We start from the raw sequence: 15,718 nt of genomic DNA, 5'->3' as shown, positions 1-15,718 counted from the left end.
TTAATTTGATTCTAATTTAGTAAGGTGTTAGATGAACACGTTTCATGTAGTTTTGTCCTGCCTGTCTTCTCTGTTTTTTTTTTTTTTTCTCAATGGAGACCTTGGTAACATTTTGTACTATTTTCTTTCTTAGAGATTTAGGCCACTGCTTTTTAATATTTTGCAAGAGTCATGTAGAATCATCTGAATGTGCTGAAGAGTCATGTACAAGCATCTGAATGTGCTTCATCTTGTCTATTATCAGGCATATAGGAGATAAGTGAGATTTATGTTCAAAATATGTTATTATAATGTAGTCATTTTATTTTAGCATTTTTTCCTCCTGTTGACTTCTGCTTGCCAAGTGAGTAAGATGCAGTTTATTTAAGTAGCAGCCCTAAAACCAGGTAAAGCTCTAAACAGATTCAGTGTGTTTAGGCTCATAACATTTTGAGTAGACTATAATGTTTTTATAAGATTATATAGACTGATCATCTGAAAGAGCAGCAGTTATGGATTTTTAGTTTTCTTTAATCCTGTTAATAATTGTCTTCTTATTAACCTCATTCATTTGAATTTAGTTCCTGGTTTACCTTTTCATTTATAATTTTCATTTAAATTATTCAAGCATGGAACTTATTATGAACACCTACTGGGTTCAAAGGCACATTTCAAGGCAATATAATCTATACCCTTTTCAGTATTTCAGTTTTTCTGTTTCATTGCTGTTTGTGGAAATTACTTTCAGTGAGTTTGAGAATGAATATAGTATCCCCCATTAATGGATTCAGTTTCAGGAAAAATTTTACTTACTTGCTTACTTATTTATTTATTGAGACAGAGTTTCACTCTTGTCGCCCAGGCTGGAGTGCAGTGGCACGATCTTGGCTCACTGCAACCTCTGCCTTCTGGGTTCAAGCATTTCTCCTGCCTCAGCCTCCTGAGTAGCTGGGATTACAGGTGCCTGCCACCATGCCTGGGTAATTTTTGTATTTTTAGTAGAGGCTAGGTTTCTCCATGTTGGCCAGGCTGGTCTCGAACTCCTGACCTCATGTGATCCACCTGCCTTGGCCTCCCAAAGTGCTGGGATTACAGTCGTGAGCCACTGTGCCTAGCCGAAAAATTAATTTTTAACCAGCTGCTTAACCAAGAAAACCCATTTCTCAGCAAACGTTTATTAAGCACATGATTTGTGCTAGGTGCAATGCTAGGCCCTTGGGTTATGTTGATGAGCATGGTAAATGACCCTCATGGAGCTTACAATAGAGTTGGAGACATTGACAAGTAAATATACAGTACACCACAGTAATACTTGTAATTGGGGATTCCTGGTGCCAGAGGACATGCTGGTCAGATTGGTTGGTGAAAAGTATCAGAGATTGTTTCTAGGGAATGTGGCATCTAAGATGGAATTTCAGAAATGAGTAGGAGTTCAAATAGGCAAGATTGACTTCTAGATGGAGCCATGGTTGTGTGTAGGAGAAATGATGTGTTTGAGATGGAGCTGGCTGGATTTGGGGAGTGTGGAGTGAAGGGGAAATGATGGGATGAGGCAGGGAGGGCAGTTCGTGCAGGGCCTGGGAGATTTTATTAAACAGCAGTAAGGAGCCGTTTAAGGTTGTTAAACAGGGGAGTATGTGTTTTAGGAAGATTATTTCTGTAGCATGGATAGTGGATCAAAGGAGTACAATAAATAACTTCTCAGATAACACTGCTTTGAATTATAAACTTTATGTTATGACAATTTTATAGTGTATTTCAGGGTTAGAAATTAACTTAGAAATCATTTACTATACCATCTCATTGTGAGGTCTAGAGAGATGTAGCAACTTGGCCAAGGTTATAACCAAAAAATGGTTATTGGGTTATTTACTTTGCTACTGAGAGAGAATCCAAACTTCCTTACCTTTGTTTGTTTTTGTTTTAAATAATCACAGATCTATACATCCCCATTGTAAAAATTCAGGCAATGTAGAACTATACAAATTGTAAAAGCTTTCATTTTCTTCTCTTTCTCAATTTCCCCAAAGAAGACTGTTCTGGTTATCATTAGGAATGTATTTTTCTGAATGATTTTTTCTACATGTAGTTTTCATTCTGTATATTACAGTATTGTGTTGCTTCCTTTTTTCAACTGGAAATGTAACTTGAATATCTTTCTATATTATTTCATGTGAGTATACATTCTTTAAAAAACCCTAAAAACTACTGCACTGGTGTTTCAGAATTTCAGTTTGCTGTGTTACTGGGTATTTGTTTTAGATTTTTCACCATGACAGTAATCATGTTGTGTGATCATCTTTGTGCATTCAGTGTTGGAATTCCTAGGTCAAAGAGATTTTATAAGATAATGGTTAAGTTCCTTTCCAAGTCACTCTCACCAAAGGTGTTTAAAAATGCTTATTTTCATTACAACTTTGCCAACATTGAATATGTCTCATTAATTTTTTTTTAATCTTATAGGTAAAAATATATAATTGTTTTATTTTCTTATTTTAGTTTTAGTGAAGTTATCTTTTCATATATATTCAAATTTCTTAATCTATGGATTACCTATTTTCCTGTTGTATTTAATTTCTTTTTAGTGACTTGTAGGGTTTTTTTTATTGTAAGATAGGCACAATCCTTATGCTTGATTTTATGTGATTAATATTTTCTCTCAACTTTTCTATCCTCTAAATTTATTTATTATTATATTTTTAACCTTAAACTTAAATATTTTATGGAAACAGAACTTTTCTGTTATGGCAGTTGGGCAATTTTTTATCATACTCTTCAAGTAGGACTTTCTCTAGTTCCAGATTGAAAACACTTTTCTTGTGTTTCGAGTGTTGTTTAAAAAAATTAAATTTTAAATCAGGCAAAGGCGTTGCTGTAATTTCTTATTTATTTGGAAATATTATGGTTCATTCTATTCATCACTGATGTGAAATATCTATTTTATTATAAGTTAATTTTTACATGTTCTCTGTTTCTTTACTTTTTGGTTTATTGCTATTTTTAATCATGCCAATTACATAAGGATGATTTTCTTTTCCTGCAGTTAGGAAAAATCTCTTCTCTCAAAACTTCTTATTGCTGCTTCCCTGAATTTGCTAACTGTGTATTATGTTGTTATTCCCGTGAGATAACATTGTACTTCTTTGTTTAGAATTTCATAGGTTTCAAGGAAATTGTAGCATTGGGATCATTACAGAAGTGGGAACTGAGACTTAATGTTAAAGAATCTGACCAGGGCACTTAGCTAAGTAGTAAGTGGTAGAGCTAGTGTTAAGTCTGTCCGTTCAGAGCACTTCCTTTTTTCCATCATCTTGTCATAATTAAAAGGAACCAAAACAATGACACAGCCCAAGGATAACATTTTAAAGTCAAATCCAAGTTCTATGATCACGTTTGTAGTAAAGGGCAAAAGTTATAAAATAAGATCTCTTGGTGAGGAAACTTTAGCTAGAATTACATGACTCGGCATAACCTTCTTAGAGGCTGTATCAGTTTGTTTCTCTAATTACCTAAAACTAGACAGTGTCTAGTGAGTATATCTACAAGTGTGGCTCCTGGACTGGCAGCATCTGCATCCTCTGAGAACTTATTAGAAATTCACATTCACAGGCTCCACCCTAAACCTATCCAATCAGAAACTGTTTTAACCAGCCCTCCAGGTGATTCTTGTACATCCACAAGTTTGAGATGAAAGCCTGTGTTTTAGTGTCACCTTATCTGGGTAAATGTTGCATTTCTTTTCTCTTCAAATCAAGATATTTTAAATTTGAAGTTCATTCTTTCTAGACGTACAAATATTTCATAAAGTTGTGCTTCTTTTTATTCAGTTTCCTTAATATTTCATGAAGATTGTACTGTCGTGACTGAAGTTGGAGCACTATTTTGTCTTCTATTATTTGATGAAGTATCAAGAATGGATATGTGGTGAGATATAAGAATTTATAAGTTTTTTACTCTTAACTATTTATCTCAGGTATCTGATGTAATCTTATAGCAAGGCATGGAAATTTCTGATTTATGAAGCTTATGCTGTCCATGCTACACACATGTGGTATGAATTTTGATTTGAATAAACAGTATTCAAAAACCTATTGGCTCAGAAAGTCTATCTCAAATTTTATGTTTAAACATTACTAAATATAAAATTTAAAATTACTGCAGTAATTTTTGTCTTTAATACATTTTTAGTACATACCTTCAACTATGTTTTTTTTCTTAATATTTCACGATTTTTAAAAAACCTCGGAAGATGTTTAGGATGATAGTATACAATTAGCACTGATCTTGAGCAGGATCCGTGGGAGGAGACGCACAAAGTCTACCTGCTAGTCCCACCACTGCATTGTATGAATCATTTGTTACGTGGAATTTTTCTTTTAAACATAATTTACTCTTCATAAGCAAATCTAGGAAGTAGCAAACATGTTGTTTCAATACTAAATGATAGACTCAGTTGCACTGCTTGATTTCATTTGCAGTCAACGAAGTGAGGTAAGTTGTATTTGTTAGACAAAACTTGGTCTACTCAGTTGTTTCTTTGTTTTTGTTTTTCTTTTATGAAATAGGTCTGTTAATCCTTCCAATAAACCTTCTTTGCCATCAGTCTTCAGTTTGCCTGTTTCCGTTTTTAGAAGGTAAACGATTTATTTCTCTGATTTTCTTGAAGGATGAAATGTTGTTACAGAAAGGGAAATCAAAATCTATAATTTGTCACAATTTTCATTTAGCATTTAAATCCCATAACTTGGGCTTTCATGGTTCCTTCACAATGGTGCTTTGAAGATTTCAGTAAGTATATCTCCCCACCACCAATTTTTTATTTTGATACCGTTCAAATTTACAGGAAAGTTGAAAGCTATACAGTGCATATCTGTATGTCGTTCAGCCTAGAGTCATCAATTATTTACATATGAGTCTCTTTGCTTTCTCTCTCCTAATATATATTTTTATTTATATTTAATTCTCCCTCACCCGCCAATTGGAAATAAGTTTCAGACATAAATTCACTCCTTTCCTATATATTCCAGCATGCACATCCTTAAGTTAAGGACATTATTCTACATAACTGCTACAATATGATCCCATCTAACGAGATTAAAAATAATTCTGTAACATGATGTGGTTTCTGCAGTTATCTCCAAGTATCTTTTGTATATATTTTTTCAGAATGCAATAACCAGTTAAGGTTCTGCATTGTATTTGGTTTTCATGTCTCTTTAGACTTTTGTAAAAAGTAAATGTTTTTATTGACATATATTGTACATAAAGCATACAAGTCATGAGGGTACAGCCCTTGAATTTTTCCGAGTAAACGTACTTATTTATCTCACACAGATTGACATAGAATATTACTGGCAGACCAGAAACCCTTTTTGTGCTTTCTCATTACCTTCTACCACCCCAAAATGTAATCCTATTTTAATTTCTATTGCTGTACATTATTTTTGCTGGTTTTTGAACTTTATAAATAGAGTGCATTATTATGTTGGCTTTTTGCTCAACTTGGAGAGATTTGTCCATGTTTCTGCATGAAGCAATCAATAGTTGGTTCATTTTCATTGCTATGTAGTATTCTGTCTAAGAATATACAACACTTTTATTTACCATTCTATTTGTGGACGTTTAATTTGTTTTCTGTTTTGGGTTATTATGAATGAATGACTGCTAAGAGCATTCTTGAACATGTGTCATTGTTGGCATACAGGATATTTATGTTTAGCTTTAGTAGATGTTACCAAACACTATTACGAAGTTGTGCTGATTTACATTCCCACCATCAGTGGAAAAGTACTAGCTGCCCCACATCCTCACTAGCCTTTGGTATTTGCATTACCAGTCTTAATGGTGTTTAGGTTTGGCTAAATAATAAAACCCACACGACTGCAGTAGTCATGCTTAGAATGAGATCACATATGTGGGTGCTGGGAGCTGTCTTGGCTTGGAAGCTTCATGTCCCAAATAGAAAATATGTCTCTAGTAAGTGTGCTGTAGGCATAGTTTCCAGGTTGCTTATAAGAGCCACAGTACTCAAGATTGCTCAGAGCTGTGACATCCCATCATGCATTTATAGTTTATTCCTAGATGCCTCAGTCCAGATGTGGGGCGTCATTTTCATCATAAGCAAAGCAGCTTAGTAAATTCTTGACATTCCATATCTATCTGATTTTACTGGGTAAAGGGACAGAGAGTTAGCTCAAGATCATGTTTGTCCATAAAGAGGAGAAAGGGTTTTATTATTCCTTTAATCACAGTAATGTTGTCATTTAAAAAATTGTTGCCCATCTGATGGATGTATAGTGGTATCTCAAAGTGGTCCTGATGTATTACTCTTTGCTTTTTATTATTTTCTTCCTTCTATGTTTTTTCAGACTTAATTTGCTGTTCATTTGCTAACTTACTGGAGGATTGGCCATTGATTATTAGCCACCCTTTCATTTAAAGCTATCAATGTTTCTAAGTATGGCTTTTGGTATATTCCATGAATTTGATATGCCATATTTTATTATTTAGTTCAAAATATTTTCTAAGTGTTTTGTGATTTTTTTTCATTGATCCAAGGGTTGTTTAGAGTTATTGGGGGTAACTAGTGAAGATTTAGTTTATTAGGTTTTCTAGTTATTTTATTATTAATATTTAGCTTAATATTGACGTTAGAAAATATTTTCTATGATTTTAATTCTTTAGAGTTTGTTGAATTTTACTTTATGGCCCAGCATATGGTCAGCTTTTTAAAATGTTCCATGTGTACTTGAAAATAATAATGTATATATAGTAGTTGTTGGATATACTGTTCTATAAGTATCAAAATATATCAGGTTTATTGATAGTGTTCAGATCTTCCCTGTGTCTATTATATGTGTGTGAAGTTCTTTCAGGTAGCAGAGAGGCATGTTAAAATCTCCACTACGACATTGTCATTTTGGCTGACAATGTATTTTGAGGCCATGTAATTTAGTTTGTAAACATGCTGGTGAGTTGTCTCTATCATTATGAAATTATTTCTTTATCTCTAGCAGTGCTTCATCATATAGAATTCACTTGATCTCTTATTACTGTAGCTTCACCAGCTTTGATTTGGTTAGTGGTTAGCATGATATGTATTTTTCCATCCTTGTAGTTTTAGCTGTTCTGTGTCCTTAAATGTACTTTTTTTTTTTAAGAAGTATATAGTTGAGTTTTTTTTGGTCCAATCTGACAGTATTTACAGTTTTAATGGAATATTTTAATGCATTTTACATTTACTAGAATTCTAATATTTTTGAATACAGATTATTAGCTTGCTATTTTCTATTTGTCCTATGTGGTTTTTTTCTTTCTTTTTCCTCTCTGGCTTTTCTTGATTAATTTTTAAAATTAGTCCATGTTTTCCAGCTGTTAACTTATAGTTATATATACATTAAGTATTCTATTTATTTATTTATTTGTAGCGATTGGGATCTTGCTTTGTTGAAGCTAGTCTTGAACTCCTAGCTTCAAACAATTCTCCCACCTCAGCCTCCCAAAAGTGTTGGGATTACAGGCATGAGTCACTGTGCCCAGCTAAGTATTCTTCTATATACATTATTCCTATATATTTTATACAGATGATTATTATTTTATAATATAGAGATTATAATTTACTTCCTTGACTGTGAACTAGTATTTTTACCACATCCCGGACAATGCAAGGACCTTAGAACACATTAACTCCATTCATTTGCTCTTCTTTTTTTTTTCTTTTATTGTCAGGTATTTAAATTCTATACATATTTTAAATTCTATAAGATGTTATTATAATTATTTTGTGCAGTAAATACTCATTTAGATTTGTATACCTTGGTCGTTTCTGTTACTTTTTGTTGCTTTTTTGGTTTTTCTGCCTCCATCTGAGAATTTTTTTTTAAGAGTTTTTTATTATTTAATGTAGTGCACTTACATTAGCAATGATTTCTGTAAGGTTTTTTTTTTTAAATCTAAAAATTGTTTCTGTTTTAAAAAATGTTATCACTAGGTATAGAGTTCTAGGTTGGCAGTTGGAGTCCATTTTTTGTAGGAACATTGGCTATCAGTTTTATTGTTGCTTCTTTGAAGGAACTGTGTTCCCCATTCTCTTAGGAGTTCCTTCAGCTATATCCCACAGCACTTTGCTTGCTTGCTTATTTATACGGGGGAGTTTATTTTATTTTTATGGGTATATAATAGTACATATTTATGGAGTACATGTGATATTTTGATATAAGCATACAATGTATAATGATCAAATCAGAGTAATTAGGATGTCCATTACCTCTAACATTTATTGATTCTCTGTGTTAGGAACATTTCAGATCTGCTCTTCTGGTTATTTTGAAATATACAACAAATTACTGTTAACTGTTGTTACCCTATTGTGCTACTGAACACTAGATCTTATTCCTTCTATCTAAATTTTTATGTACCCATTAGCCATCCCTTCTTAATTCTCCCCTTCCCCACCATCCTTTACAGCCTGTGGTAATCATCATTCTACTCTTTATCTCCATGAGATCATTTTTTTTTTTTTTTTAAGCTCCCACATATAAAGGAGAACATGTGATGTTTGTTTTTCTGTGCCTGGATTATTTCAGTTAACATAATGACTTCCAGTTCAATCCATGTTGTTTCAAGTGACAGGATTTCATTCTTTTTTACGTCTGAATGATACTCCTTATACCACATTTTTAAAAATCCATTCATCTATTGATGGACACTTAGGTAGATTCCATATCTTGGTTATTGTGAATAGTGCTGCAGTAAACATGGGAGTGCATATATCTCTTTGACATACCAATTTCCTTTCTTTTGGATATATACCCAGCAGTGGGATTGCTGGATCATATGCAGGTTCTGTTTTTCGTTTTTTGAGGAACTCCATACTATTTCCAATAATGGCTCTACTAATTTACGTTCCCACTAACAGTGTATGAGCATTCTCCTTCCTCCACATCTTTGCCAGCATCTGTTATTTTTTTTTTTGTCTTGTTGATAAAAGCCTTTTTAACTGGGGTGAGATATCTCATTGTGGTTTTGATTTGCATTTCTCTGATGATTGGTAATGTTGAGAATTTTTTCATATACCTGTTGGTCATTTGTATGTCTTTGAAGAAGTTTCTATTCAGATCTTTTGCCAAGCTTTTAATTGGATTATTATTATTATTTTGCTGTTGTTTGAGTTCCTTATATATTTTGGTGGTTAATCTCTTGCCAGTTGAATAGTTTGCAAGTATTTTCTCTCATTCCATAGGTGGTCTCTTCACTTTGTTGACTGTTTCCTTTGCTATGCAGAAGCTTTTTAGCTTGATATGATCTCATTTACTTATTTTTGCTTTACTTGCCTGTGTTTTTGAGGTCTTACTTAATAAATCTTTGTCCAGGCTAATGTCCTGAAGCATTTCTCTAATGTTTTCTTCTAGTAGTTTCATAGTTGCAGGTCTTAAACTTAAGTCTTTAATTCATTTTCATTTGATTTTCGTATGTGATGAGAGATAGAGATCTAGTTTCATTTTTCTGCATATGGATATCCAGTTTTCTGAGTACCATTCATTGAAGAGACTGTTCTTTCCCCAAATTATGTTCATGGTGCTTTTGTTGAAAGTTGACCAAATGTGTGGATTTATTTGTGCATTCTTTATTCTGTTTTATTAGTCTGTGTGTCTGTTTTTATGCTAGTATCATGCTGTTTTGGTTACTATAGCTTTGTAGCATAATTCAGAGTTAGGCAGTGTGATGCCTCCCTCTTTGTTCTTTTTGCTTAGGATTGTTTTGGCTATTTAGGAGCATGTTTTGTTCCATATACATTTTAGGAGTTTTAAAATTTCTTTTTGTTCCTTCTAGGATGCAAATTTACATGCATGTTAGATTATTTCACCATGTTAAAGGAAAAACTTGAGACAAAATACACATGCATGTGTCTTTACGATAGAACAAAATTAACTTTGGTTTAAAAGATACTGCTATTGAATCTGTTTTTATTTCTAAACGTATTTCTTGGTTCTTGTTGAATTTATTGATGATGAAACCATGTTCTCAAGTGAAAATAATAAGCTGGAAATCAGTCACTTAGTGATCTCTATGATCATAGGCAATTCATTTATCAGCTTTAAGCCTCATTTTGATCATTTGTAAAATAGGTATCATAGTGCCATACCATGTAACTGTGAATGAATGATACAAAATAAGCAGTGTTTGGCATAAAGTAAATATCAGTGTTTTAGCTGAACACCTTTTGTGTTTGGTTCACTATATTCATGGTCCCTGACTTCAAGGAGCATTAGTTATCTCCACAACAACTCTAATATAGCATAGAATGTGGTAAGTCCTCAAGAAAGGATTTAAGTGTTCTGGGGAGTTTAGAGGAGATGAAAAGAATAATTGAAATACTGTATAAATTATGATAATTGTTTAGGGACTAAGAGAAACCTTTGCATTATTGTGGGTTGGGAGGCATTGAACTAGCCCTCATTTGTGGCTCATCTTTTTGAGTAGCATTTAAGAATTTGAAAGTTTGTAATTATTTGTACACATTTTCTTTAGGTATCATCTACCTGTTCATGTAATTGGACACCATGCTGTGAGTCCTTACTCCATAGTTTTGCCCTTATCTGCTGATTGTTTGGCCTTGAAGCCGGTGTCAGATATGCTGAGAATAGCTTGGAACCTGTCATGGTATCATGGGAGTGATAATCTGTTGAAGCAAATGAACTCGGAAACTAAAACGCAAGAGTAAGCTCTTATATTAGTTGAAAAAGCATTTGCAATTAATTAATTGTAATTAATTAGTTAGGTTTTACTTTTTCCTTAGGTCCAGTAGCTTTTTCCCTTGGTATCATCTGATTCTGCTTTTTAACAGTTATAATTTTTACTTTCTTTTAAAGATTACATGTGTTTATTACTTTTAACAACCTATCATACGGGAAAATTTTCAATGAAAAAGCATTTTACTCTGTACTGTTTTAGAGGTTAAAGTCTGATTTGTTCTTAGATATGAATCACTAGGAAAAGGGTTCTGGGTTAGAACAAAATCTCAGTAAGTATATGCATGAGTGTTATCATTAGTGTGATGGTGATTACTTTTGAGTATCTTAATATTCTAATCTCTCTGTCTTATGTGAATAAAAATTTTCATAAGGAGGAAAAGTCAATATAAACATTTGGGATGCCAGTGTAAAATCTTAACATTGACAGATATGTATCAGTTTTTCTTTTGGCTGTAAGTCAATCTTTTGTTAAAAGAAAATGAAGATAAAACAGCTTTTGGGGGAGTTTATGATAGAAATAAGTGTGAGCTTTTATTTAAATAGCTTTATGTTCCTCCTCCTTTTTTTTTCTTTTTGTCTAGAATTTTAGATGCATTAAAGTTATCCACAGAGGACATCCTCACTCTGAAGATAACACACGTGGCTAGTGGGCTGCAGGACTGCCTCCATTCCATTGTTCAGGCTGCAACCCACAGGGAAGTTAGGGCTGCTGTCACCAGGATGAGTTTTTATCTTCTGAATGACAGATTGTCTTTAAAGGGTTGCCCTGGTCCATGTGGGGTTACCTTGAAGTCCTTGGCTTGGCACACCGCACTAAACAGGTCAGTGTAAGGTCAAAGCTGCCAGTTTCAAAGACCTGGATTGTATTGTATTTGTGTTCATCTCCTAACCTTTGAAGAGTCTATGCCCTTACTGCTGCTATCATAGAAAGAAAAACTCCAGGATTTTTATCATCTGTAATAATAGCCAAAGAGAAATTTTTAATTTAGTTATTGCATTGTTGAAGGGATTATTAATAAACTTGTAACAATTTATTATCCTTAGAAAATTTTACCTCACAAAAGCAAATAATTAGGATAAGACATGGATGAAACAAATTGAATGTTTATTTCTATCCATGTTATAAATGAGTTGAGACATCAGTGAATTGATTAATAGGTGTGGTACACCTGCCACAGGCTGTTTTGTTTTGTTTTGCTTTTGTTTTGTTCTTAAGTAAATTATATCATTTTTTTTTCACTCTCAATTTCATGAAGTTGATTGCCATGTGGAGGTTCTTTATAGCAGTTAATTGCGAAGGCTCTAGCTTGTCAATTTAACATGCTTAACTTGTAGCAGATGGTTGCATTTGCAACAAGACTGATAAGCAACCACTGCAAGCAGGTTTTCATTTTATTCTTCATGTGACTTTAGTATAAAATGTATAACTTTATCATTTAACATAAAATATGCAGTTTTTAAGCTGCTAGGTTAAATGAGTTTCCAAAATATGAATTCCTTTATTAGTTTAGCTTTAAAAATTAGTTTATCTGATTAGGCTTTCCAGTGGTGTGCTGGTGCCCACTAATACAGCCTTGTGAGAGAGCTGATGGTTGAATTTTCAGGATTTTTGTAAGGTGATTGTTAAACACAGCCATTCTTAATCATATAAACTTACAATTAAATAACTTATATGAAGACAAAAGGTAATGAATATGCAAACATCACTTTCTAATTATGTGGCAACATTTTACTGTTATCTTTGTTCTTGAGGTTCTGCATACATATGCACTACGGGGGTATGTATTTTATGGAAATAACTACAATGGAGTGCCACTGTGCATCTCTTCACAACTTCATGTTACATGGTAGCTCCAAATTGTCTAGAGTGGTATATTTACACCATGGAAATTGACAAACACAATAAGTCAGCACTCTCAGTTACATATTTATGAGTACACTCCCGCATTTAAAGTCTTGCCAGTTGAAGAATGCATAAATCCTTCACTTTAAATAAATGTAATATGTCCCTATTTGTCAAAAGAAATTTTAACATAAAAGCTGATTGAATTCATTGCACTAAGTTTTCTTTCTCTTGTGAGTTAAAACCATAGAAATAGTATGCAATACCACTTTACAGGAAAGACTCTCAAACTGTGGGTCAATGGAAGCCTTTAGAGTATTTCAAATTGCCCAGTAGCAGTAACTGTATGTGAGCATCACATTTTTATACTTAGTTTCCTCAGGACTAGTGTAAGTAGAGAGTATAGACTGTGTATATGTTTAATATATATACACACGTATATATAATATTCATCTTGTATTTGGTTTTTAGGCCTGTGTTTGATCATGGCAACACAGACGCTACTGCCTAATTTATAAATATTCATGTATTTCTGCTGTATTATGTTTCACTAAGGAATGTATCAAAAATATATATCACAGAATCCACCTTTTTTCATGAAAACTTTTTAAAAACTTTACTTCCAGAAATGTATGTACTAATGAGGCTTTGGGAAACTTTAGTTTTGCTTTCATTCAGTTTAATGATAGAAAGGAACATTATCTTTTTGACTGATTATCTAAGATGAACCAACAGTTTAAAGGGTGCTTGGAGATAGAAAATTCCCATAAATTATGGCCGTATAAAGTATTGAGATATTGAGAACATTTTTATAAGCTTAGTTTAATATTTTTTAAATACAGCTATTTCAAATTATATCATTCTAGACAAAACAAAATGTAGAGAAGCATGTTCATACCTGTGTGAATGGTTTTTTATTGTATTTTTAAAATAATATTTTTTAGACATTTTCCATGTCAGTAAATATACTTTGAGGCTAATTTTTCAAATATATGATATATCCAAATGAATGTTCCGCAAAAGGGGTCCTTTTAGGAGTGAGTGTGTATGTTAGAATAATTCTGGCTTTGCTCAGATATTTTGAAATTGTCCTCTCAGGTCATTTAAGCAACAGATGTAAGGAAGTCTTATTTTATTTTGAAGTTACATTTAATTTTTTACCAAAAAATGATATTAGCAAACTCAACTATCAAGAGAGAACGGTAAAAATGATTTTTACATGTATACCGAAATGAACACCACCCTAAACCATGACTGTTTATCACTATTAACAAAAGTATATTTCAGTTTGACAACAAAAAATGGTTTCTAAAATCTTTTTACTTATGGTACTATGGCTTCTAAACATAACTTTCCAAGCTGATTATTTTAACAGTCCAACATTAATTTATGTGTATGTTTTTATATGTGTGTGCTAACACACAAGCATACTATTATAATCTAATATCATTTTGGAAACTTATTTTAAGAAAACAGTTGATAGTCATGGTTCAGTAGGATTACAAGTTGTTAGAGGTATCTAGAGTCTTTTTTTTTTTTTGTCTTATCATTATTTTTATTAGTTATAATTGTCATGTAAAATAGCTACAATTATACAAATCAGTATTTTTTTTTGAAATGTGATGATTTGAAGCAATTCTAAGGGCCACATTTTCTTTTTTTTTTTTTCTTTTTTATTATTATTATTATACTTTAGGCTCTATGGTACATGTGCGCAACGTGCAGGTAAGTTGCATATGTATACATGTACCATGCTGGTGCGCTGCACCCACCAACTCGTCATCTAGCATTAGGTATATCTCCCAATACTATCCCTCCCCCCTCCCCCCACCCCACAACAGTCCCCGAAGTGTGATGTTCCCCTTCCTGTGTCCATGTGTTCTCATTGTTCAGTTCCCACCTATGAGTGAGAATATGCGGTGTTTGGTTTTTTGTTCTTGCGATAGTTTACTGAGAATGAGGATTTCCAATTTCATCCATGTCCCTACAAAGGACATGAACTCATCTTTCAACTAGTTTCTGTTGAGTTTGCATGTTTAATGCCTCTCTACTCCTTTCCTACTGAAAGTCCTATTGCTACTGTTTTTCTCCATTTTTCACCAGACTGTAGACTGACTAGCGAATTGGTTTTCCTGCTTTTAACCTTATGCCACTCATTTATGTTGCTTCCTAAATGATCCTTCTGAAATACATGTCACCTGTGGGTTCTATTCCATGGTGTGCTGGATATTAATAGAATTCCAACCCCTTAGTATGCTGTAGAAAGTTCTTTTTGATCTGGCTCTTGCTTACCTTTTCAGGTGCAGTTTCCGCCTCTCTCTCTAACATATACTGTGTTTCTATGAAGTGCAAATATTGAGGTTTTATGAAACTGCTTGATATTTTAGGGCATACACTTCTGTTTTATACCTCCTTGCTTTTACATAGTTAACTCCCTGGCTGCCTTGTGAATATCTACTCTTCCTTGAGCTCCAAGGTCTTCTTACTCTGTAATGTATGTAGAATTGTAGTTACCATGATTGTCATGTAGCTTTCCTGCATTACTTCTACAGTTGTTTAAATATTTGTCTTCTCATGTGCCTTGGGTTTATTACATTCCTTTTTATATCCCTCACATATGGCATAAGTCATAGGATACAGTTGGCCATGCAGCCTCAGCATGAACACCTCCTTTGAAGGATATTCATTCTGTTTTTGCGCTGTGATTATTTGTAAGTTTTTTGTTCTTTTGGACTGTACCTGGTCATTTCTACCTGTTATTCTGTCCTTTAAACTCACAGAATAAATACTGTCTTCACATGTGACAACTTTTCATTTAAACATAACTATAATTTCTTCTCTATTCCTCCCAGCCTGCTTTAAATGATTTGTTTTTTTTTTTTTTTAGACAGACTTTAAAAGCCACAGTGTCCAGACTTCTCATTTGTTCATGCTATTTTACAAGGGTATTGTGTTTCTTAGGACTCTCCCTGAGATCTGGACATGATACCTTATATGGGTGTGGTGCTGTGGCATGGGGTGAATAGGAAGAAAGGGGCTACTGCCTTTCTTTTCCTACTGCTTTTCCATCATTCAACAAACATTTATTGGTCACCTACTAGGTGTCACTCTTGTAGGAAGTATAGCAGTGAGCAAAATTGAT

The 15,718-nt window shown here is 33.3% G+C and overlaps 1 protein-coding gene across 5 annotated transcripts in view; it reads left to right on the top strand.

Moving 5' to 3' along the window:
- Window positions 1–15,718, top strand: part of RTTN (rotatin) — a 204,391-nt gene that overhangs the window by 66,664 nt on the left and 122,009 nt on the right. For all 5 annotated transcript variants that reach the window (XR_008516017.2, XM_024236082.3, XM_054538073.2 and 2 more), the window contains 4 exons: window positions 3,807–3,903; window positions 4,545–4,613; window positions 10,510–10,698; window positions 11,315–11,554. Coding sequence is in view for 4 of the 5 variants with exons in the window: in XM_024236082.3 (XP_024091850.3) it covers window positions 3,807–3,903; window positions 4,545–4,613; window positions 10,510–10,698; window positions 11,315–11,554 (595 nt within the window). In the remaining variant the exon portion in view is untranslated. The remainder of the gene's footprint in view (window positions 1–3,806; window positions 3,904–4,544; window positions 4,614–10,509; window positions 10,699–11,314; window positions 11,555–15,718) is intronic.

This window comes from Pongo abelii, chromosome 17 (genome assembly GCF_028885655.2).
Source record: "Pongo abelii isolate AG06213 chromosome 17, NHGRI_mPonAbe1-v2.0_pri, whole genome shotgun sequence".
Lineage (NCBI taxonomy): Eukaryota > Metazoa > Chordata > Mammalia > Primates > Hominidae > Pongo > Pongo abelii.
This window is presented reverse-complemented; position numbering and strand designations above follow the sequence as displayed.